The sequence below is a fragment of the Jaculus jaculus genome, chromosome 19 (genome assembly GCF_020740685.1).
Source record: "Jaculus jaculus isolate mJacJac1 chromosome 19, mJacJac1.mat.Y.cur, whole genome shotgun sequence".
NCBI classification, from domain to species: Eukaryota; Metazoa; Chordata; class Mammalia; order Rodentia; family Dipodidae; genus Jaculus; species Jaculus jaculus.
This window is the reverse complement of record NC_059120.1, coordinates 59944067-59965801: the sequence shown is the minus strand read 5'-3', so window position 1 is coordinate 59965801 and position 21735 is coordinate 59944067. Positions and strand designations below refer to the sequence as shown.

At 52.3% G+C, this 21735-nt stretch overlaps 2 protein-coding genes across 4 annotated transcripts; both read left to right on the top strand.

Moving 5' to 3' along the window:
• The first annotated feature begins 2007 nt into the window (after positions 1 to 2007).
• Hdgf (heparin binding growth factor) lies at positions 2008 to 13828 on the top strand. 2 transcript variants are annotated; one of them, XM_045138756.1, is made up of 7 exons: positions 2099 to 2164; positions 10788 to 10864; positions 10973 to 11114; positions 11514 to 11583; positions 11727 to 11918; positions 12142 to 12341; positions 12531 to 13828. In XM_045138756.1, the coding sequence occupies exons 2-7, from the start codon at positions 10858 to 10860 to the stop codon at positions 12535 to 12537; spliced, it is 618 nt and encodes a 205-aa protein (XP_044994691.1). In that variant the 5' UTR covers positions 2099 to 2164; positions 10788 to 10857; the 3' UTR covers positions 12538 to 13828. The 2 variants fall into 2 exon arrangements, with proteins under 2 accessions (XP_044994690.1, XP_044994691.1); XM_045138755.1 differs by lacking the exon at positions 11514 to 11583 and having other exon boundaries at positions 2008 to 2164.
• Positions 13829 to 16496: 2668 nt separating this feature from the next.
• On the top strand, positions 16497 to 21693 carry Mrpl24 (mitochondrial ribosomal protein L24). Of its 2 annotated transcripts, none has more exons than XM_045138058.1 (6): positions 16497 to 16637; positions 18080 to 18316; positions 18396 to 18491; positions 20164 to 20267; positions 21225 to 21355; positions 21487 to 21693. In XM_045138058.1, the coding sequence occupies exons 2-6, from the start codon at positions 18134 to 18136 to the stop codon at positions 21621 to 21623; spliced, it is 651 nt and encodes a 216-aa protein (XP_044993993.1). In that variant the 5' UTR covers positions 16497 to 16637; positions 18080 to 18133; the 3' UTR covers positions 21624 to 21693. The 2 variants fall into 2 exon arrangements, with proteins under 2 accessions (XP_044993993.1, XP_044993994.1); XM_045138059.1 differs by lacking the exon at positions 16497 to 16637 and adding an exon at positions 16651 to 16876.
• The last annotated feature ends 42 nt before the right edge of the window (positions 21694 to 21735 follow it).

Here is a 21735-nt window from a genome sequence, read left to right as displayed (position 1 = left end):
CGAAAAACAAAAACAAAAACCTAGATTGAGGGCTGGAGAGACGGTTTAGTGGTCAAGGTTGCTTGTCTGTGAAGTATTAAGGACCCAGGTTTGATACACCAGTACCCATGTAAGCCAGGTGGACATGGTGGCACATGCATCTGGAGTTTAAAAAAAAAAAACAAGATTGAGTTGGGCTTGGTGGCTCAGCCTGTAATCCTAGCACTAGTCAGAGGTAGGAAGATCACTGTGAGTTCGAGGCCACTCTTGAGACTACATAGTGAATTCCAGATCAGCTTGGTCTAGGAGGAGATTCTTACATTGTAGGTTGGAGGGATGGATCAGCACAAAGGTGCTTGTTTGCAAAGTCTGACAGCCTGGGTTTGATTCCCCAGTACCCATATAAAGCCAGTAGTTTAGCCGGGCGTGGTGGCGCACGCCTTTAATCCCAGCACTCGGGAGGCAGAGGTAGGAGGATCACCATGAGTTCAAGGCCACCCTGAAATGACAGAGTTAATTCCAGGTCGGCCTTGGACCAGAGTGAGACCCTACCTCGAAAAACCAAAAAAAAAAAAAAAAAGTCAGTAGTTTGCAGTGACAGGAGGCCTTGACACGCACATACTCTTTCTGTTTGTCTCTTTCTGAAATAAATAATTTTCAAAAAATAAGTAAAAATATTTAACAGCAACAACACAACAACAAAGAAGATGTTAGCAGGGCACGGAGACACATGCCTTTCATCCCAGCACAGAGGAGGCAGAGGATGAAGGACTGTGGTGGGTTTGAGACCACACTGAGGTTTCAGAGTGAGCTCCAGGCCAGGCTGGGCTAGCGTGAAACTTCTACAATGAAAAAAACCAAAACAAACAAACAAAAAAAACCTCAGGGCTGGAGAGGTGGCTTAGTGGTTAAGGTGCTTGCCTGCAAAGCCAAAGGACCCATATTCGACTCCCCAGGACCCATATAAGCCAGATTCACAAAGGGGCGCATGCATCTGGAGTTTGTTTGCAGTGGCTGGAGGCCCTGGTACACCCATTGTCTCTCAGTCTCTCTTTCTGCTTATTTCTGTATCTCTCTCTCAAATAAATAAATAAAAATAAACTATTTTTAAAAAAAGACAGCCGGGCGTGGTGGCACAGGGCTTTAATCCCAGCACTTGGGAGGCAGAGGTAGGTGGAGCACCATGAGTTCGAGCCCACCCTGAGACTACATAGTGAGTTCCAGGTCAGCTTGAGCTACAGTGGGACCCCACCTAGAGTGAGATCCTACCTCGAAAAACAAAACAACAACAAACAAAGCAAGACTGCAAACAAAGGTACAATTTACAATAAAGTCTTACGGGTTCGATAAGAAGGGGTATGGCTGCAAATCCGGGGCCTGTACTCCTTAGTAAATAACTTAGGCTAAAACACACTCATTCTTCAGGTCACTACTGGTGAAGTCCTCTCTCCGACCCCCGGCCCCCCCTGGAACTGGGCTCCCATCCTGGCGAGGCTAACTGGTGGGCGTCCAGCTCTCTGGCTGGGCACGGGCCCAGAGAATCGAGCCGTCATGCACTCTCAAAGTGGCCACGACTCCTAGGTTCGGGTGGGCGTCGCTGAGCCTGCGACCCCCCCCACACCCTCCCCACAGCCCCCCTCCCGGGTACACAAAGCCCGCTCGGCGAGCTCGGCGCTCGGCTGCTCCGGCCTGTGCCGCCACGCGCCGCCAGGGCGGCCGCGAGCACCGAACGGCCGCGGGAGGGGGGCAGGAGGAGAGGAGGAGGAGGGAGGAGCGGGGCCGCGAGGGGAGGAGGAGGAGGAGGAAGAGGCCTGGCGCCGAGGAGGGAGCAATTGAATTTCAAACACAAACAACCGCACGAGCGGCGCAGCTCCGTGCCCCGCGCCGCCGCCTCCCCTCCCTCCCTCCCTCCCTCCCGAGACGCCGCGGCCGCGCCGGAGCTCGGGCCCGGGGCCACCACCGCCGACGCGGGGGACGCGCGACGGCCGGAGCGGAGCGGAGCGGGGGGAGTCCCCCGCAAACCGTCGCGCGCGCCAACAACTTGCGCGATCGCGCTTCGCGGCCCCGGCGCGGAGCCCGGGGCGCCGGCAACCCCGCCATGTCACGATCCAACCGGCAGAAGGAGTACAAATGCGGGGACCTGGTGTTCGCCAAGATGAAGGGTTACCCGCACTGGCCGGCCCGGGTGAGCAGCGCGGACCCGCCGTCCCGTCCCGTCCCGAGCCCCGGGCGTGGGGAGGGCAAGCTGGGGGGCTTGCGCGGTGCCCGCGAGGGAGGGCGGGCGGACCGAGGGGCGCCGGGGACCCGGGCTCGCTCGCACGCGCGCACGCCGGTTACATAACGGAGGCGGGCGGCGGGAGGGGCGCAGCCCCCGGCGGGCGGCGTGGGGACCCGTCGGCGCGCTCGGTTCCACCTCCCTCCCCCTCCCCGTCCCCGCTCCCGCCGAGGCTCCGGGCGCACGGGACCCCCGTCGTCCACCGCCAGCTTCTCCATCCGTCGAGTGTGGCTCCCCACGTCCCCCATCCGGTTCCGATGCCTCCGAGTGAACCGTCACGAAGGGTCTCAGCCCTGGGAGCGGGGGTAGATGGAGGCGGAGTTGCTCTCTGCAAAACTTTGTGCGTCTGGCTTACGTGGGTCCGGCAGCGGGGGAGGGGGGAATTGAACCTGGGTCCTTTGGCTTTGCACACAAGCTCCTTAAAACCGCTAAGCCATCTGTCCACGCAAAACTTAGTTCTGAACATCTGTGAGAGGGCTGGAAGTTAGAGGGGTCGATGCGTGATTGGTGGCGGCCAGAGAAGGGATTGACCTGGCTGGGGTCACTCTGCCACACACTGTCAGCCCCCAGTTACACACACACGAAAAAAAAAGAAAAAAGAAAAAGAAAGAAAAATTATCCACGTGCCGCCAACTACTCCAGAGATTAGGGGGTGGGGGGAGGCCTGCGTGGTCGTTGTCCCCACCCCTAACGGTGACCGTCTCCCAGCGGAGGGACCGTGCCAACCTTGTGGCCATGTGGTTGATCTGCCTGCCAACAGAAGGGCCTCCCCACCCACCTAATCTCTAGGGTAGCACCTGGCCAGGTGGGAAGGTGGGGCTCCAAAAAGCCAGCCTAAGGTGTTAATGGCCATTCCCTGAAGGATCCAGAGGTTGGCAGAGGAAGAGGATAGGATGGGTCGGGGTGGCGGCAGTGCCCGGGCAGTGTTTCAAAGTTGGTGTGGAGGGGGCCTTCGGTACTGGGTGAGGGGTGAGGGCATGACTCAGCCCCCTGGGCGTGGGACTCCCGTTGAGTGAAATTCCAGGGTCCAGAGAAAGGCCTGGAGGGGAGGGGTCAAGAGCTGGAGGATCCCTTTTTCTTTTTCAGCTAGGGTGGCAGTTGTTCTAAGACCAGGAAGTTTTCCCCTTGCTCCCCTGGGTCCTATTCAGGGTGTCAGGCCAACTTGACCACTGAGAAAAATCCTAGTGGCCCTTCGAACTCTACCCTCTCCCGAGGAGTGTGCCCAAGCTCACGTGCCTGAGCTCGCTGCCCCTTGGAACTTCCAGATGGATTAAACAGGGCCTGGCCCTGGGCCTGAGTGCAGACAGAATCGGGGCTCCCTATCTTCCAGAGCTCCAAGGACCCGAGCCAGGCAGTGTGAGAAAGCAGCCATCCCTAGCCTGTGTGTTTGTGTGTCTGTAGCATGTGAATACTCGTGTACTTTACCCTCTGATCCAACTGGCTTCTTGGCCCAGGTGGGCAGGGCAAGAACTGAATCCAGGTCTTTCTTGCTTCTCCCTGCTGAGACAAAGTTTCGGGCGTCTTGGACGGAGGGCAGTCCTTGGGGATAGAAATGCCATCCATTTCTTCTCTTCAGTGTGGTCACCTTGGTCTCCAGGACACTGAGGCAGTTTCTTGCTCTGGTTAGCGCAGGATCTTTGAAGTTGACAGAGTGGGCTTCAAAGGGATAGCTCCCCCATATTTTGTCTGACTCGGTTGTGACAGTAGTGGGGATGGTTCCACCCGAGGCTGTTACTTCTCAAAGGCACCCCTCCCCAAACAGTTAAAGTTGAGATCCCCCCTCCCAATCAATTCCTTGGAGCCTGGCTGTTTTTTCTTTCTTTCTTTCTTTCTTTCTTTCTTTCTTTCTTTCTTTCTTTCTTTCTTTCTTTCTTTCTTTCTTTCTTTTTCTTTCCAAGTAGGGTCTCACTGTAGTCCATGCTGGCCTGGAATTCACTCTGTAGTCTCAGGGTGGCTTTGAACTCATGGGGATAGTCCAACTTCTGCCTCTGGAGTGCTGGCATTAAAGGTGTGTGCTGCCACGCCCAGCCTTTTTGTTTTGTTTTGTTTTGTTTTTTTGAGGTAAGGTCTCATTCTAGCCCAGGCTGACCTGGAATTCACTCTATAGTCTCAGGGTGGCCTGGAACTCATGGTGATCCTCCTACCTCTGCCACCTCTGCCTCCTTGGGTGCTTGGATTACTGGCTCAGTCTTAGAATGGCAGAACCTGAGGATCTGGCCCTTCCTATGTGGGGGAGGAGGGACGGAGCGCACCTGATGGCTGCCTCCCCCCAGGGGCCAGCCAAGAGTCCTCAGCTGGGATGCAGACCACCACTTGGCACCTTGCTGCTCTCAAACCCTCCTGCTGTGGCACGTAGGTGACTGGGAGAGACCCGAAGGACCCAGAGCCAGAGGTGGAAACCACAGGGGCCACGTGGTGCCAGGACCTGCCTGGAAGGATGGCGTGACTTCATCTTAACTTTCTCCGTTCCTTTTCCTCCCACCTCACTTCTGAGGAATCTCCTGGCACTTGACAATTAGCCTCCCAGGTTCAGGGATTTTTTCCCCTAGGTGCCTCCCTTCTTTTCCAGGCGCCCCTCCCCCGCCCTCTCCTCTGCCCTTGGGCTTGCCACCCTGCCCGCCCGACTCCGAACTGCCTGCTGCCCCGGATCTTCTGGTTCCTGGGTCGGGCCGCCCTGGCTGTGGGCGTGGCGGGCGGGCTGCGGAGCCCGAGCCGGCGAGTAGTCCCCGCTGTGCCTGCCTGGTCCTCGGGGACCGGCCTGCTGGGGCCCCGAGGCTGGGGGGCAGCAGGCCTGCCTTATGGGGGCAGATAAACTCAGCCTGGGTCCTGCAGTGGCTAAGAAGCCTCATGGTCCCTCCAGTTGGCTAGAGGAGGCTGCAAGGGGGTTCTGGGCACTTCTGGCCCCACCCTGACCCCCTTTGTCATAACCTGGGTATAAAGACAGGGACACCTGAGAGGCAGGCAGCTGGAGTTCCAGGCCACCCTGGACCCCGTCCTCTTGCAGGAGGGCTTGCCATTCACATCCAAGCGCCAGGAAAGCCAGGCAGAACCTCCGTAGCTTTGCCAGGACTTTCTTCCTTTCTCGAGGGGCTGAAATGGCCCTGAGCGCAAACCTCCCTCTGGCCCGTCCTTCCACGGGGAGGTGAAGAGACCCATGTGCCCAGGTTGCCCTCATTTCTCTAGCCCGGCTGTCGCAGGCTGGTGTGTGCCGTTCCCGTTTTAATTCTACCCCCTCCCTTGGGCTAGGCAGCTGGTGGCCTCCTGGGTTCCCCACCACCCTGGGCACAGCTGCTTGTTCGCCTTGGGAAGCTGGGGTGACCAGGTGTGGCTCCTGCAGGAGACGGTGGGCCTCAAGCTTGTCTCCCCTTTCATACCGTGGTATGGAGCGCACAGGAATGTCCTGGCTCCGGAGAGGGGCGCTCGGGCCTCGAACCACAGGTGCAGGACCCCCCCCCAGGAGCCCTTGTCCTTGGCTGTCTCCTGGGACCCCAAATCCTGGAGGGCTCCATTTTGCTTGTGCTTCCCCCTAAGGAGGTGCCTTTTAGTGTCCCCAGCATCCCCCCTCACTGGGGACTCAGGTGCCAGGCTTCGGGCTTGGGGGTGGGGTGTGCTTGGCCTGCCCATCCCAGTCCCCAGGCCTGATAGCGGCCTTGGGGGAAGGGCAGTCACATTCCTGGTTGCTGAGTGGCCCCGGGGGCGGGGTTGTGTTGTCATGGCGATGAGGATCCTGTTTGTGGGGGGAACTGCATGCCTTTCCACCTCCTGTTCCCACACCCCAGCTTCTCTGGGTTGTTGGAGAGGGCCCAGTTAGTGCTGCGCCATCCTTGGTGGGGGATGGGCTGGACCTCTGTCCCCAGAGGCCACAGGGCAAGGGGTGGTGCCCAGAAGCCCGAAGACTTCCAAGTCTGGGGAAAGATGTCCCTCACATTCATACCCACTCCACTTCTGAGTGTGTCACAGGTTCTTTGTCCACCCTGGGCTCCCCAGTTGCCCCCCTTCCTCAATCACCACCTTGGCTTGTCTTTCTCGCGTTTGGGTCTGGGGCCCCAGTCATCATGGCCACCTGGCCTCTGTCCTGCAGGAAGCCAGGCTTCTAGAGCTGTTGCAAGTGTTGCTGGGAGTTGTAGTCCTCCCTCAACCCCTTAGCCAGCCTGGTGTGGCCTGGGCTTCCAGAGAGATTGGCAAAGCTGCTGTCTCCTGTTTCCCGTCCTCAGCACCTCCCACCTTCACCACAGTGTCCCTCTTTGGCCATTGGACAAAGGACCACTTCAAGAAATTAGGCCAAGATCTGTCCCCACTGGAACTTGGCATGTTAGCTTGGGAAGTCTTGTTTCTCTGAGCTGTTTTCCTCATCCATAAGATGGAAGGATTGGACTGCTTTGGTAGCTTTCAGGGTTTCATAGAAGCCTATTGGGGCCCCACTGAGAGCCAGGAATTGATAGGCAGCATTTGACACCACCCTTTCCACCTCTGCCAGAGCTGCCACCTTTTATGTTCGGTAAATATGTCCAAAGACTAAGAGTCATTCTGCAGTGTTTTTTCTACACTAGGGATTAAGGGCCTCGCTCACCAGTGAGCTATATATTCCCCAAAGACCTCTTCACAGTTATTTATTCTTAAAAATATTTTATTCATTTACTTCAAAAGGAGAGTGAGTGTGCCAGGGCCTCTAGCTACTGCAACTGAATTCCAGACGCATGCACCACCTTGTGCATCTGTCTTATGTGGGTGCTAGGAAATTGAACCTGGGTCCTTAGGCTTCACAGGTAAGTGCCTTAACCACTAAACCATCTCTCCAGCCATTTTTTTTTTTTTTTGGATGTCCTGGAATTCACTATGTAGTTTCAGGCTGGCCTTGAACTCATGGTGATCCTACCTCTGCTTCCCAAAGGTGTGTGCCACCACCCCCAGCCTTCAGTCTTTTTAATTTAATTTTTTTTTATTTTTGTTTTTTCAAGGTAGGGTCTTTTTAAAAAATATTTTTATGTATTGGGCTACAGAGATGGCTTAGTGGTTAAGGTGCTTGCCTGTAAAGACTAAAGACCCATGTTCTACTCTCCAGATCCCACATAAGCCAGACACACAAAAACGAGGCAAGCACAAGATCGCACGTGCCCACTAGGTGGCACAAGCATCTGGAATTCGATTTAGTGGCTGAAGCCCTGGCATGCCAAATTTCTCTCTCCTTTCTCTCTAAAAACAAAGATTAGACTAGGCATGGTAGTGCACACCTTTAATCCCAGCACTCCGGAGGAGGAGGTAGGAGGGTCGCTGTAAGTTCGAGGCCAGCCTAAGAACAGAGAGTGAATTCCAGGTCAGCCTGGGCTAGAGTGAGACCCTGCCTCGAAAAACCAAAATAAATAAATATGGCTATAAATAAATAAAGAATAAAAAATGTTTTTATATAGTTAATTGCAAGAAGAGATAGTGAATGGGCACAACAGGACCTCTTGCCACTGCAAATGAATGCCAGATGCATACACAGCCCTTTTGTGCATCTGGCTTTACATGGGTACTGGAGAATCGAACTCCAGTTATTAGGCTTTGAAGGCAAGTGATTTAACTGCTGAGCCATCTCTCCAACCCACTAGGTAGGGTTTTACTGTAGCCGGGGCTGACCTGGAATTAGTCTCACGCTGGCCTTGATCCTCCTCTACTTCTGCCTCCCAAGTGTGTGCACCACCATGCCTGGCATAATTTTTTTTTTATTTTTGAGACAGTCTAAGTTCCCCAGGTTGGCATTGAACTAACTCTGTAGCCCTGGCAGGTCTTGACCTTATGATCTCTAAGAAGGAGCATGAGTTCTAGGTTGGCCTGGGCTATATATAAGACCTTGTCACAAAACAAAGCAAGAACACTCTGACCTTTGGATATAGGTAATCCACAAACTACAGTCACATAAAATGATCCCTCTGGAATTGGAACTGTGAGGAGAGGTGCTGGGAGACTGTTCCAGTGGGGCCGGCTGGGCTGAGGGTTTCTGAGAATGGCTGGGCTGAGGTCGGATACTGGTCAGCATTGGTGAGCATGAAAGGCTGAAGAGAGTATAAAAATTAGTCAGTTGCTGTTTGTTTGTTTGTTTGTTTATTTGAGAGCGACAGACAGAGAGAGAAAGAGGGGGAGAGAGAGAGAGGGAGAGAATGGGCACGCCTGGGCCTCCAGCCACTGCAAACGAACTCCAGACGCGTGTGCCCCCTTGTGCATCTGGCTAACATGGGTCCTGGGGAATCGAGCCTCGAACCGGGGTCCTTAGGCTTCAAAGGCAAGCGCTTAACCGCTAAGCCATTTCTCAGCCCAGTCAGTTGCTTTTATTATGTCACCATGAAATATCAATTTTGACAGCCTCCAATAAAGTACCAATATATATTTTTTTATTTACAAGGAGAATGGGTGCACCAGTATTTCTAGCAACTGCAAATGAACTGCAGATGTATGTGCCACTTTGTGTATCTGGCTTTACATGGGTACTGGGGAATCAAATCTGGGTCCTTAGTCTTTGCAAGCAAGCACCTTAACTGCTAAGCCATTGCTTCTTCCCCCACCTTTGTGTGTGTGTGTGTGTGTGTGTGTGTTTCAAGGTCAGGTATCACTCCAGTCCGAGTTGGAATTGGAATTCACCATGTAGTCTCGCCGTGGCCTCCTATCCGAGTGCCACCACACCTGGCTTTTTTTTTTTTTTTTTTTTTTAAGGTAGGGTCTCACCCTAGCTCAGGCTGATGTGGAATTCACTCTGTAGACCCAGGTTGGCCTCAAACACACAGCAGTTGTCCCCCTTGTGAGTGCGGGGATTAAAGGCATGTGCCATATTTATTGGAGAGAAAGGGAAGGAGGGAAAGAGATGAAGAGAGGGAGGGAAACGTGTGTGTCAGGCCTCTTGCCACCACACAGGAACTCCAGAAACATGCATCATCTTGTGCGCCTGGCTTTACATGGGCCTGGGGAATTGAACCACTGAGCCATCTCTCCAAGCAGCAAATTGATTTTATACTGTGGGTCTATACAGGTGTTTGTCTGCGAAACCTAAGGACCCCGTTTGATTTTCCAGGACCAACATAAGCCAGATGCACAAGAGGGCGCCTGTGTCTGGATTTCATTTGCAATGGCTGGAGACCTTGGCACACCCATTTTCTCTCTGCCTCTTTCTCAAATAAACAAATATTTAGAAAAAAAAACCTTTTTGTTCCTGTATGTATGCTTAAAATTTCTTGCACATACAACAAAATGTTCATGTTCTTTATTTCCATAGAATGAACTTGGAAAAAGACTGAAAAGAGTTTATAATCAACTCCTAAGTTTTATGCTTATTTTTCCTATCTTTATCAATTTTCTGATGTTTAACTTAAGCAGGAAAACTATTTCAGTCAGCTAAGCATGCCGTTCTACAAATGTCTTAAAGAACTCTGTGGGGCATACGTATCACGTTGCTCTTGGTTCTCTCTCTGTGTTACTTCCAACCTCCACCCGTGCTGGTTTCTTTTTTAAGTTTTTTTTTTTTTTTTTATTTGAGAGCGACAGACACAGAGAGAAAGACAGATATATATATATATAGAGAGAGAATGGGCGCTCCAGGGCTTCCGGCCTCTGCAAACGAACTCCAGACGCGTGCGCCCCCTTGTGCATCTGGCTAACGTGGGACCTGGGGAACCGAGCCTCGAACTGGGGTCCTTAGGCTTCACAGGCAAGCGCTTAACCGCTAAGCCATCTCTCCAGCCCCGTGCTGGTTTCTTTTTGCCAGCAGCCCATGAGCTTTCAGCCTCTCTCTGGCTCTAGCATGCTGTGGCAGCTCGTTACTGCTCTCCCGTAGCTGTGTGGCCACTGCACTTGTCAGCCTCTCCTTGTCCACAGGCCTGCCTGTCATCTTTTCCAGACCTGGCTTGTCCACGCCATTCTGTTTAACCAGGGTTTGCATCCATCACTGGCTCTGAAGTGCTGAGAAGTAACTCCTTCCCCTGGGTTTCATCTGCAGTCTGCTCACCATGAGATTCCTTTCCATCCTTCAATTTATCTTTTCTGAAGCATTTTCTCTTTTTCCCTCTGAATCTTCACTCAGATTTTTCTGTTGAGAATGTTTTTTCTGCACGTCTTAAAATTTATTGCCCATATCTAAGGGGACACTTCGTAGGCATTTTCGCTGGCCTTGTTCAGCTTTCGGCCCAATCTGCTGGGAACTCAGATTTATGACTTCCTACTGGGTCCAGCCTCTTTGATCTTCCTGTAAATTAATGTCTTGAGTTCTGATGACTTCATCTCCATCGCTTTCCACTTAGGCCAGGCGGCAGCAACCTAGTCCTCTTCTCTTCTTTGGTCGGGAAATGCTGCCTAGGACCATCTGAGAACCCTGTCCGTATTGCACCTTCTCCTATCCAATTTAAGTTGAACAAACTACTAAAAATGGTGTGCAGATGGGTGATCTCTGGGGTCCTACTTTGCTTGGCATTACACAGTGACTGTGTGCCTCAGAAGCGGTCATCCTGCCCCAGGTTGAAGGCCTCGAGGGCCCTGCCTCACGTCCACTCTCCCCTTCTTGCCCCAGATTGACGAGATGCCTGAGGCAGCCGTGAAATCCACAGCCAACAAATACCAAGTCTTTTTTTTTGGGACCCATGAGACGTGAGTGAGGGATCAGTGGGGTGCCTCCTTGGGAAGAGGGAGGTAATGGTGCCCGCTTGTGTTGGGCTGTGTGGCTCAGGGGCAGCATAGTCTCCTGTCTCTCATCAGGGCATTCCTGGGCCCCAAAGACCTCTTCCCTTACGAGGAGTCCAAGGAGAAGTTTGGCAAGCCCAACAAGAGGAAAGGGTTCAGCGAGGGGCTGTGGGAGATCGAGAACAACCCTACAGTCAAGGCCTCCTCTGGTTACCAGGTGAGCTGTCCGCTGCCCCAAAGACCCCGGGAAAGCAGGTGCGGCGTGGGTTCTGGGATCCTAGGTCCACACTTGAAGCTTAGTCTTTAGAATGTCAGAGCCGTGGGGTGGAGAGAAGGGGATTCTTGTAAGAGGGACTTGGGTAGAGGGGGTGACTTGTAGCTGTGGTCAGGAGCTGGGGCCACTCTCACACAGTGGCTGGGGCCAGCACAGGATGGAGGCGGTAAGTGGGGACGGGCCTTTGTTAGGCCCAGTGCGGAGGACATGGCCTGCTAGGAGGAGGTGCTTGTGAGCCGGGCAGGGCAGGACAAGGCGGGAGGGTGGGGGGCGGGGGGCGCCGGGAAAGGGTCCCAGCTCCCTTCGGGAGAAGTTGACCCGAGGTTTTGCCTCCTGCTCCAGCCCTCCCCCCTCCTGCACAGAGCCCTGCCTGCCCGGCCTGTGGGTTTACCCCGGGGCTAATCCAACAGAGGTGGGTCTCAAATTACTTGTGAGACTGGGCACCTGGGCGGGGGGCGGGGGAGAGGCGGGCCAAAGAAAGAGTGAGTGACCGAGGGGGTGGCTGGGGAGGGGGGAGTCCCTGGTGCCACTCAGCCTCTTCTGTCTCCACTGCAGTCTTCCCAGAAAAAGAGCAGTGTGGAAGAGCCGGAGCCGGAGCCAGAGCCGGAAGCCCCCGAAGGTGATGGCGATAAGAAGGGCAATACGGAGGGCAGCAGTGACGAAGAAGGGAAGCTGGTCATCGACGAGCCGGCCAAGGAGAAGAATGAGAAGGGAGCGCTGAAGAGGAGAGCAGGGGACCTGTTGGAGGTAACTGCCAGGCCACCCTGGAGCCTAGTCTGTGGACATCCCCATGGGGCAGCAGGCTGGAAATGGGGCACAGAAGGCATTCCAATTTGTCAAGGGCAGAGGAAAGACTGTCAGTGGGTATCACCCAGGAATGAGCCCCTGAAGAGGGATCTGGGCACAGGGAAGCGCCTAAGGATCCCCATCTAGTACCAATCTGTGTCCTCTCTCCTATCCATCTGTCTAGGACTCCCCTAAACGTCCCAAGGAGTCAGAAGACCCTGAAGGAGAGGATAAGGAAGTGGCCACCTTGGAGGGTGAGAGACCCCTTCCTGTGGAGGTAGAGAAGAATAGCACCCCCTCTGACCCGGTCTCTGGCCGGGGGCCTCTGGAGGAAGAGGAAGAGGAGGAAGAGGCCGAGGCACCTGGCGTCAGAGATCATGAGAGGTGAGCAGCTGTCTTGGCAGTGGCTGGGAGGGCCCAGCCCCCAATGGAGAGGAGGAGGAGAAGATGTGTCTTCATGGTCAGCCTCTCTGGAGGCCGGGTGGGCTCTCCCAGAAAACCGGCACTGGCTGGGGTGAGGCCAGGCCAAGGCTACACCATTAACCCTTCTCCCCTCCAACCCTCCCCCTGCAGCCTGTAGCCACCAATGTTTCAAGAGGAGCCCCTGCCCCGTTCCTGCTGCTGTCTGGGTGCTACTGGGGAAACTGGCCATGGCCTGCAAACTGGGAAATCTTTTCCCACCCAACCCGCTCTTCTCCACTCACCTCCCCATCAGCCTAGCCCCGGTTATTGACCTGCCCTCACCCTCAGGTCCCTCCTCTACCCCACGATCTGATCTGGGCCATGCCTTTTGTGCCCTGAGATGAGGTGAGGCCATCGTGTCTCCTGCTTAGACTTGCCTCCCAGGGCTTCTGTTGGGGGTCTGGGCTCCTATTTCCATTTCCTGACACCTCCCGTCCCACACAGGCATTCTATGCTTTGGGCTGGCTTGGGCCAGGAGTGGAAGCGACTGAGCGTAAACTCCAGTGTGGGGGGTCCGGGTGGTTTCTCACCTCCTGTCCCCTGTTCCCATAACTATTGTCCCGTCTGCCTAGATTCAGGAAATAGGGGACAGGTGTGGGAAAGGGCCTCTCTTCTATAAATTCTTAATGATTGACAACTCCCATTCTTCTTTTGCTGACCCCAGGAGTTCTGGGAGTAGTTTGTCATCAGAAGACTTTGAGGCTTCCAAGTTGTTAGGGCCAAGGACCTGGAGAGAGCTGACACCTGAAGGGCTGACTCACCTATTCTGTGGGAGCTTTGAACATCTAACCCTCTTGAGGCGGGGTGACCTAGGGAGGGGGCCCCTGCTGCCCTCTTCCTTCTTCCCACAGTGCTCAAGGCCAGCCTGCAGTCAGATAGATCACCCAGACATAAAGACACATTTTTTTAGAAAATGTTTTTAATAAAAGAAAATTACAAAAAAAAAATTTAACCCCCAGCCCGCTGTGTGCTCCCCGCTCTGCTCCTTCCTCCACCATAGCCCCAGGTGCTGGGAGGCTCCCTTCTGTTCTGTTCGGGGCTCAATGGCTTTCTTCTCCAAGCTGAGCTGGGGCTTGCCTCATGCTCCTTCCTCGCTGGCAGGCTGCCCTGCTGTCTGGAGCTTGATGACTTTTCTCCTCGCTGGGGCTTCGATGCTCCTCCAGAGTCACCCCCACACTTGGTCCCCTTGGTGTTGTCTCCCATCCAGTTTGTAGCTCACTGGGAGGAAGAGGGAAAGTGCCCCTGCCAGCCTCTTCCTGGTGGCTCAGACACGCTCTTCATCTTGTCTCTTGCTCCTGCCCCTCCCTTGGGCTCTGAAGAAAAATGCTGACTAGCTTTGGACGTTTAGCTCTGAGAACCGTAGACAGTTTCAGTTTCAGTAGGAAAATAAAACCTGTTGATTACTATTATTGGATTCTGACTGATTCTTGTGTGTTTGGGGGGGCGTTAACTGAAGAAGGGGAGAAGGGAAAGGGTATGCAAATCAAATGATTTCCAAATAACCTTCTCATACTGAGGGAGTGTATCAACTTCCTCCATTCCTAGGCTGGTTGAAATCCACAATAAAGCACACCATACCTCCTGCCCAGTAAGCATTTAACCCGCTTCCCTCACCAATATCTGGTAGGGTGATAAAACCTTTTTTTTTTTTGTTTCTGGCTGGGTGTGGTGGTAGTACACATCTTTAGTCCTAGCACTTGGGAGGCAGAGAGGTAGGAGGATTACTGTGAGTTCAAGGCCAGCCTGAGACTACATAGTAAATACCAGGTCAGCCTGTGCTAGAGTGAGACCCTGCCTACCTTACCCCCCCAAAAAGAAAAACCCACCTTTTTGAGGGCTGGGGCGATGGCTCAGGTTGGCTTTTAGCACCTGATTCCCAGAACCTGTGCACAGCAGGTGCTGTGCTCATCCTCACACCTACTTGTGAGCAGTGGTGAGCAATGAGAGGGGCCAGCGTGCTTGCCCACACATCAGCCCCTGTGTACTAAATACATAGATAAATCAATAAAAAATGGCCAGGTATGGTGGTATACACCTTTAATCCTAGTACTTGGGAGGCAGAGGTGGGAGAATCTCCTTGAGTTCGAGACCACTCTGAGACTACATTGTAAATTCTAGGTCAGTCTGGCCTAGAGTGAGACCCTACCTTGATTAAAAAAAAAAATAATAATAATAATAATAACCCAAGCCAGGTGTGACGATATATATCTGTATTCCCAGTACTGGGGATCACGAGTTTAAAGCCAGCCTGGGCTATGTAGTTCCTAGTTGTTACCTGTGTCCTCAATGTAAGATCCCCTTCCCAACAAAAACTTGCATTGGGCTGGAGGGATGACTTGGCGGTTAAGGCGTTTGCCTACAAAGCCAAAGGACTCAAGTTCGATTCCCCAGATCCCACGTTAGCCGGTGCACACGCATCTGGAGTTCGCTTGCAGTGGCTGGAGGCCCTGGTGTCCCCATTAAAAACAAGCAAACTTGCATTAAATGGGATGTGTAAGGCTGGGGATGTATTTCGGTAGAGTACTTGCAAGGAAGGTAACTTTGAAAAGGCAGTTAAGCCAGGTGTCGTGGTGCACGCCTTTAATCCCAGCACTTGGGAGGCAGAGGTAGGAGGATTGCTGACAGTTCGAGGCTACCCTGAGAATACATAGTGAATTCCAGGTCAGCCTGAGCTAGAGCAAGAACCTACCTTGGGGGGGAAAAAAAAAAAAGAAGAAAGAAAAGCCAGTTAAGATGGAGAACTCTGGTTCCAAGTCCATCTGGCTGGCAGGTGAGGTCATAGGATCTGGGTGATGGAGGAGGAGGACTACAGTGCACATCTAATCCCTAAGCCTCCAAAAATGCTTTCGTAGAACCAAGATCAGGATTCCTCCCAGCTATTCTAGTCTGCCCATTACTTTCCCCACTCATCAGGTTCCTGAGGTTGCACAATGAGCCGGCTGGAGGGGTAGCTGTCTCCAGGCCCTCCCGGTGACCACCAGACTCAGCACACACTTGACCTGAATATCATGCTCTACAGGAGTTTGACACTCTAGTGGGAACCAGGGGTGGGGTGGGAGGGTTTTGCTCAGCACTCCTCAAGTTACTGGATTAATTAGATCATCTTTGAGACATGATATTTTCTTATTAATTTATCTATCATTATTAGAATAGCAGGAGGGCTGTGGGGATTTTTTGGTGTTTTTTTTGTTTTTTTTCCCCAGGCTGACCTTGTATTCACTCTGTAATTCAGCGATCTTCCTACCTCTGCCTCCAGAGTGCTGGGGACATCACACCCAGGTTTTCCCTTTTTTGGTGGGGGGGGATGTTCATTTATTTATTTTCTTTTTCTTTTTCTTTTTCTTTCTTTTTTTTTTTTTTTTGGTTTTTCGAGGTAGGGTCTCACTCTGGTCCAGGCTGACCTGGAATTAACTCTGTCATCTCAGGGTGGCCTTGAACTCATGGCAATCCTACCTCTGCCTCCCGAGTGTTGGGATTAAAGGCATGCGCCACCACGCCCGGCCATTTATTTATTTTCAAGATAGGTCTCACTCTAGCCCAGGCTGACCTAGAATTCACTATGTAGTCTCAGGGTGGCCTCGAACTTACGGCAGTCCTCCTACCTCTGCCTCCTGAGTGCTGGGATGAAAGGCGTGCACCACCACGCCCCCGTTCTCTGTTTTCACTTGTTTGACAGAGACAAGAGAGGGAGACAGAATGGGCATGCCAGGGCTTCCAGGGACTGCAAACGAACTCCAGACCATGTGCCTCCTTAACGTGGGTCCTGGGGAATCAAACCTGGGTCCTTTGGCTTTGCAGGCAAGCACCTTAACGACTCTACCCTGGGCCATCAGCTGAGACAGGCAAGGGTTATAACTGGCCGTAGGCTCGCCTGGGCAGGGAGGCCGTTGGCTCTGATCAGTAGGTCACAACAACCTAGAAAATGGAGCCATGGTCTCTTGGAACTACACTTCCCAGCAGCTACGTGCCGCGTGAGGCCGCCTGTCCTTTACCTTCAGTTCCCGACATGCTCCTCACACTGGATTTCCTACTCAGCCTGCTTCTATTTATTTATTTATTTGGTAGCGATGGACTACAACTCCCAGCATGCTCAGAGGCTAACTTCGTTCTCGAGCTTCCTCTCTGCGATTAGACTACATGTCCCAGAAGTCTGATGGGCAGCGACGTCCGGGTCGAGGCCCGCGCGCCGGCAGGCTGGAGGCCGACCGCTCGGCGAGGGTGAGCCAGGCCAGCCCCGGGAGGTCGGGGGCCGGTGGGGCAGGGACTTCTCACCCTGGCTGGGGCTCCGTCGCTGCCCCCGGGCCTCTTTGCAGTTCAGAGGTCTGGGGAGCGGACCACGAATGCTTGGGATTTAGGAGTCCCGTGAGGCGCTCTCACCGGTAGCGTGTGCCTGAGGACAGTGTTGCTGCTGTGAAACTGTGTGACGCCTCTGATCCATGCACTCGGGAGGCCTAGAGGTAGGAGGTTCGCCGTGAGTTCGAGGCCACCCCGAGAATACATAGTGAATTCCAGGTCAGCCTGAGCTAGAGTGAGACTGTACCTCGAAAAACCAAACAACAAACAAACAAAAAAGAACTATGTGATGTGAACTAGGAGTGGCTGGTAGTTGTAGGGCCCCTTAGGTACTTACTGACCTGGAATTCAGTCGAGTCCCAGGCTGGCCTCAAACTCATAGCAGTCCTCCTGAGTGCTGGGATTGAAGGCGTGTGACACCATACCCAGAAAAAGAGAATAGGCATTCCAGGTCCTCCTACCTCTACAGATGTAACTCCAAAGCATGCATCACTTTGTGCATCTGGCTGTGCGTGTGTGTACTGGAGAATCAAATCTGGGCTTTCAGGCTTGATGTAAACAAGCACCTTTAACCACTGAGCCATCTCGGCAGCCCCTCAATGTATTTTTTTTTATTTGCGTGTGTGTGCACATGTATGTGCACGTGTGTATATATGGACATGCCAGAGTCTGCTACTACAAATAAACACCAGACACTTGTGACATCTTTTTTTTTTTTAATTTTTATTTATTTATTTGAGAGCGACAGGCACAGAGAGAAAGACAGAGGGAGAGAGAGAGAATGGCGCGCCAGGGCTTCCAGCCTCTGCAAACGAACTCCAGACGCGTGCTCCCCCTTGTGCATCTGGCTAACTTGGGACCTGGGGAACCGGGTCTCAAACCTGGGTCCTTAGGCTTCACAGGCAAGCGCTTAACCACTAAGCCATCTCTCCAGCCCTTGTGACATCTTTTGTGTCTGCTTTGAGTGGGTGGTTTGAGAACTGAATGTAAGCAAGCCCTTTAACTGCTGCACCATCTACCCAACCCCATCAATAAATTTTTCTTTTTCTTTTCTTTTTTCCCACATAGTAATTTTGTGACCAGACATCATGTAGAGTGAAGATAGTATCTTGTAAGAGGAGACAATAAGATGAAGTGCACTGAATGAGAGTCAGTGCTTTAAGTATTTTATTTCTCATTTGAGAAAGAGAATAGGCACTCCAGGGCCTGCATCCCCTAGTGCAAGTGGCTTATGTGGGGACTGGGGAATTGAACCTGGGTCCTTTGCAAGGAGCTTAACCACTAAGCCATTTCTTCAGCCCCAAGAGTCAGTGCTTTAATGCTGCTCATCCCCTCACACATTTGTCCTTTGTTTTTCCACCCCAAAGCTCAGAGAAGTTTGAGCCTGTCGCTGGTGAGGGAGTTTCTCGCAGCCTCTAGTCATGCGTCTCTCCGCCCTGCTGGCCTTCGCATCAAAAGCCACACTGTCTCCCCACTACCGCTATGGGATGAGCCGCCCAGGTTCCCTGGCAGACAAGAGGAAGAACCCTCCGTGGAGCAGGCGGCGCCCAGTGTTGGTGGAGCCCATCTCTGATGAAGACTGGCACCTCTTCTGTGGGGACATGGTGAGAGCCTCAGGACAGCGAGAGAGGGGCTCAGGATCAGGGATCTTGGCTCCCTCAGCTCACTCCTATCTTTGTTCAGGTGGAAATCCTGGAAGGCAAGGACTCTGGGAAGCAGGGCAGAGTTGTTCAAGTTATCCGAGAGCGAAACTGGGTTGTCCTGGAAGGGCTGAACACGGTAAGTGGAGAGGGATGGAGACCTTCCGGAAGCTTGTCCTCAGCTGTCATCAAGAGCAGCATGGGGTGGCAGGAGACGGGCTGAGGGGGCTAGTTGTACAGCAGATCCTTCTGCTGTTCAGTTTGGGCTCAATGTGCTTAGCAGTGGTGGGCAAACTCCTTGTCCCCTTGCTCTTTCTTTTTTTTCGAGGTAGGGTCTCACTCTCACTCTAGCTCAGGCTGATCTGGCACTCACTATGTAGTCTCAGGGTGGCCTTGAACTCATGGAAATCCTTCTACCTCTACCTCTGCCTCTCAAGTGCTGGGATTGAAGGTGTGCACCACCATGCCAGGTTAAAGATTTATTTTTATTTAGTTATTTATTTATTAGAGACAGAAGCTGAGAGAGAGAATGGGCGCGCCAGGGCCTCTAGCCACTGCAAACGAACCCCAGATGCTTGTGCCATCATGTACATCTGGCTTACATGGGACCTGGAGAATTGAACCTGGGTCCTTAGATTTTGCAGATATGCACCTTACCTGCTAAACCAACTCTCCAGCCCTTTTTTAAAAAAAATTTTTATTAGCATTTTCCATGATTATATAAAAAAAATCCCATGTTAATTCCCTCCCCCCCCACACTTTCTCCTTTGAAATTCCATTCTCCATCATATTACCTCCCCATCACAATCATTGTACTCACATATATATAATATCAACCTATTAAGTACCCTCCTCCCTACCTTTCTCTTCCCTTCATGTCTCCTTTTTAACTTACTGGCCTCTGCTACTAAGCATTTTCATTCTCACGCAGAAGCCCAGTCATCTGTAGCTAGGATCCACATATGAGAGAGAACATGTGGCGCTTGGCTTTCTGCAGCCCTCTTTTTTAAAAAATTCATTTATTTGAGATAATATATATGTCTCAAAAATATATATATATAAAGAGGCTGATAAGAGAATGGCCTCTAACCACTGCAAACAAACTCCAGACGCATGTGCCACTTTATACTGGGGAGTTGAACCTGGGTCCTTGGGCTTTGCAGGCAAGTGCCTTAACCATTAAGCCATCTCCTGCCCTTTCTTTCTTTCTTTTTTTTTTAAAAAGATTTCCTTTTATTTGTTAGAGACACAGGGGGAGAGAGAGAGAGATGGAGACTGGGCACACCAGGGAGGGCCTGTAGCCACTGCAAACGAACTCCAGACACATGTGCATCTGGCTTATGTGGGACCTAGAGAATCAAACCTGGGTCCTTAGGGTTCGCAGGCATGTATCTTGACTGCTAAGCCATCTCTCCAGCACTCCCTTGTTTTCTAATATGCTCTCTCCCTTTCTAAAAAAAATGTGGCGTGTATGTGCACATAGTGTAGGCGTATGTGTACAAATGTGTGCTCTCCCTGCGTTCGTGGAGGCCAGACGCACATGTCAGGGCCTGCCACTCTTCTGCCTTACTTCCTTGAGGCAGATTCTCTCACTGAAGCTGGGACTCACCAGTCTTCAGACTTGCTGACCAGGGAACCCCAGCAACTTTACTGGTCTCCACCCCCTCAACACTGGGGTTACAAGCATGAGTGGCCAGTCCCAGCTTTTTCTTGGGTGTTGGGGGGTGAACTCAAGTCATGTTTGCATAGTAAATGCTTTTACCCACTGAGCCATCTCCCCAGCCCTGTAGTAATCCCCCTCTGTTGGACAGCATTACCGGTACGTGGGAAAGACCAAGTATCACCGTGGGACCATGATCCCTAGCGAAGCCCCCTTGCTCCATAACCAGGTCAAGCTAGTGGACCCTGTGGACAGGTAAGTACATGAGGCTCTGCTCAGGGGCTTCTCACCCTGAGCCCACAACAGAATTGGCCACTTATTCAGTGGAAATGGTGGGTTGGATGCTCTTGTTGGAAGTATCCATCTCCTGGACATGACACCGCGAAAGAAAGAAAATAAGGGGCTGGATAGATAGCTTAGCAGTTTAAGGCATTTGCCTGCAAAGCCAAAGGACCTCGGTTCGATTCCCCAGGACCCACATAAGCCAGATGCACAAGAGGGAGCATGTGTCTGGATTCGTTTGCAGTGGCTGGAAGCCCTGGCATGCCCATTCTCTTTCTCTCTCTGCCTCTTTCCCTCTCTCAAATAAATAAATAAATATAAAATATTCTTTTTTAAAAAGAAAGAAAAGGCTGGGCATGGTGGCACAACCTCCTCTTATCCCAGCACTTGGGAAGCTGAGGTAGGAGCATTGCCTGAGACTACATAGTGAATTCTAGGTCAGCAAATTCTAGAGACCGTACCACAGAAAACAAAGACAAATGAAAGAAACCTTTGCAGAGGTTGAGAAACTTTTTTTAAACTTATCTGTGTGTGTGGACCTCTTATCACTAAACAAATGCAGATGCTTGTAGTACTCTGTGTGTCTGGTTTACGTGGGGAGTTTGGGAATTGCACCTGGGCTGGCAGGTTTTGTAAGCAAGCACTTTTTTATCCACTGACCCCTCTCTCCAGCTCACTCATAGTGTTTTTTCAGTTTTTCGAGATAGGGTTTCACTCTAGTCCAGGTTGACCTGGAATTTACTATGTAATCTCAGGGTGGCCTCGAACTCATGGCAATCCTCCTACCCCTGCCTCCCGAGTGCTGGGATGAAAGGCGTGTGTCACCACACCCAGCTCCCATGGTGTTTTCAATCACTGCCCTCACTTCTGAGTTGTAGGGGGACTTGGAACCTGGGGACCAAGTCCAGACTCACACTATTCATCTACTAGGAAACCCACTGACATCGAGTGGAGATTTACTGAGGCAGGAGAAAGGGTTCGCGTTTCTATGAGATCAGGAAGAATCATCCCCAAGCCTGAGTTTCCCAGAAGTGACGGCATTGTCCCTGAAACATGGACTGGTGAGACTGGGCAGCAGGAGAGGGTGGAGAGGGGAAGAGATGTTAAGTTGGCAGGGTTGGAAGTGGAGCCTTGGGCAAGAAGGAAAGACACGTTGCTAAACCCTCTCATCTCCTTTCCACTGGCTCAACAGATGGCCCCAAGGACACATCAGTGGAAGATGCTCTAGAGAGAACGTATGTGCCCCGGCTGAAGACACTGGAGGAAGAGGTGATGGAGGCAATGGGGATTCAGGAGACCCGGAGACACAGAAAAGTCTACTGGTACTGAGCCTGACGTGCAGCCTTGAGGGTTGAGTTCTCGGTTTTTCAGACACCAATAAAGAGTTCTGAGTCCTGTCCATGCCATACTCCACCTACTTCCCTGTGCACTGCTTCTGGGA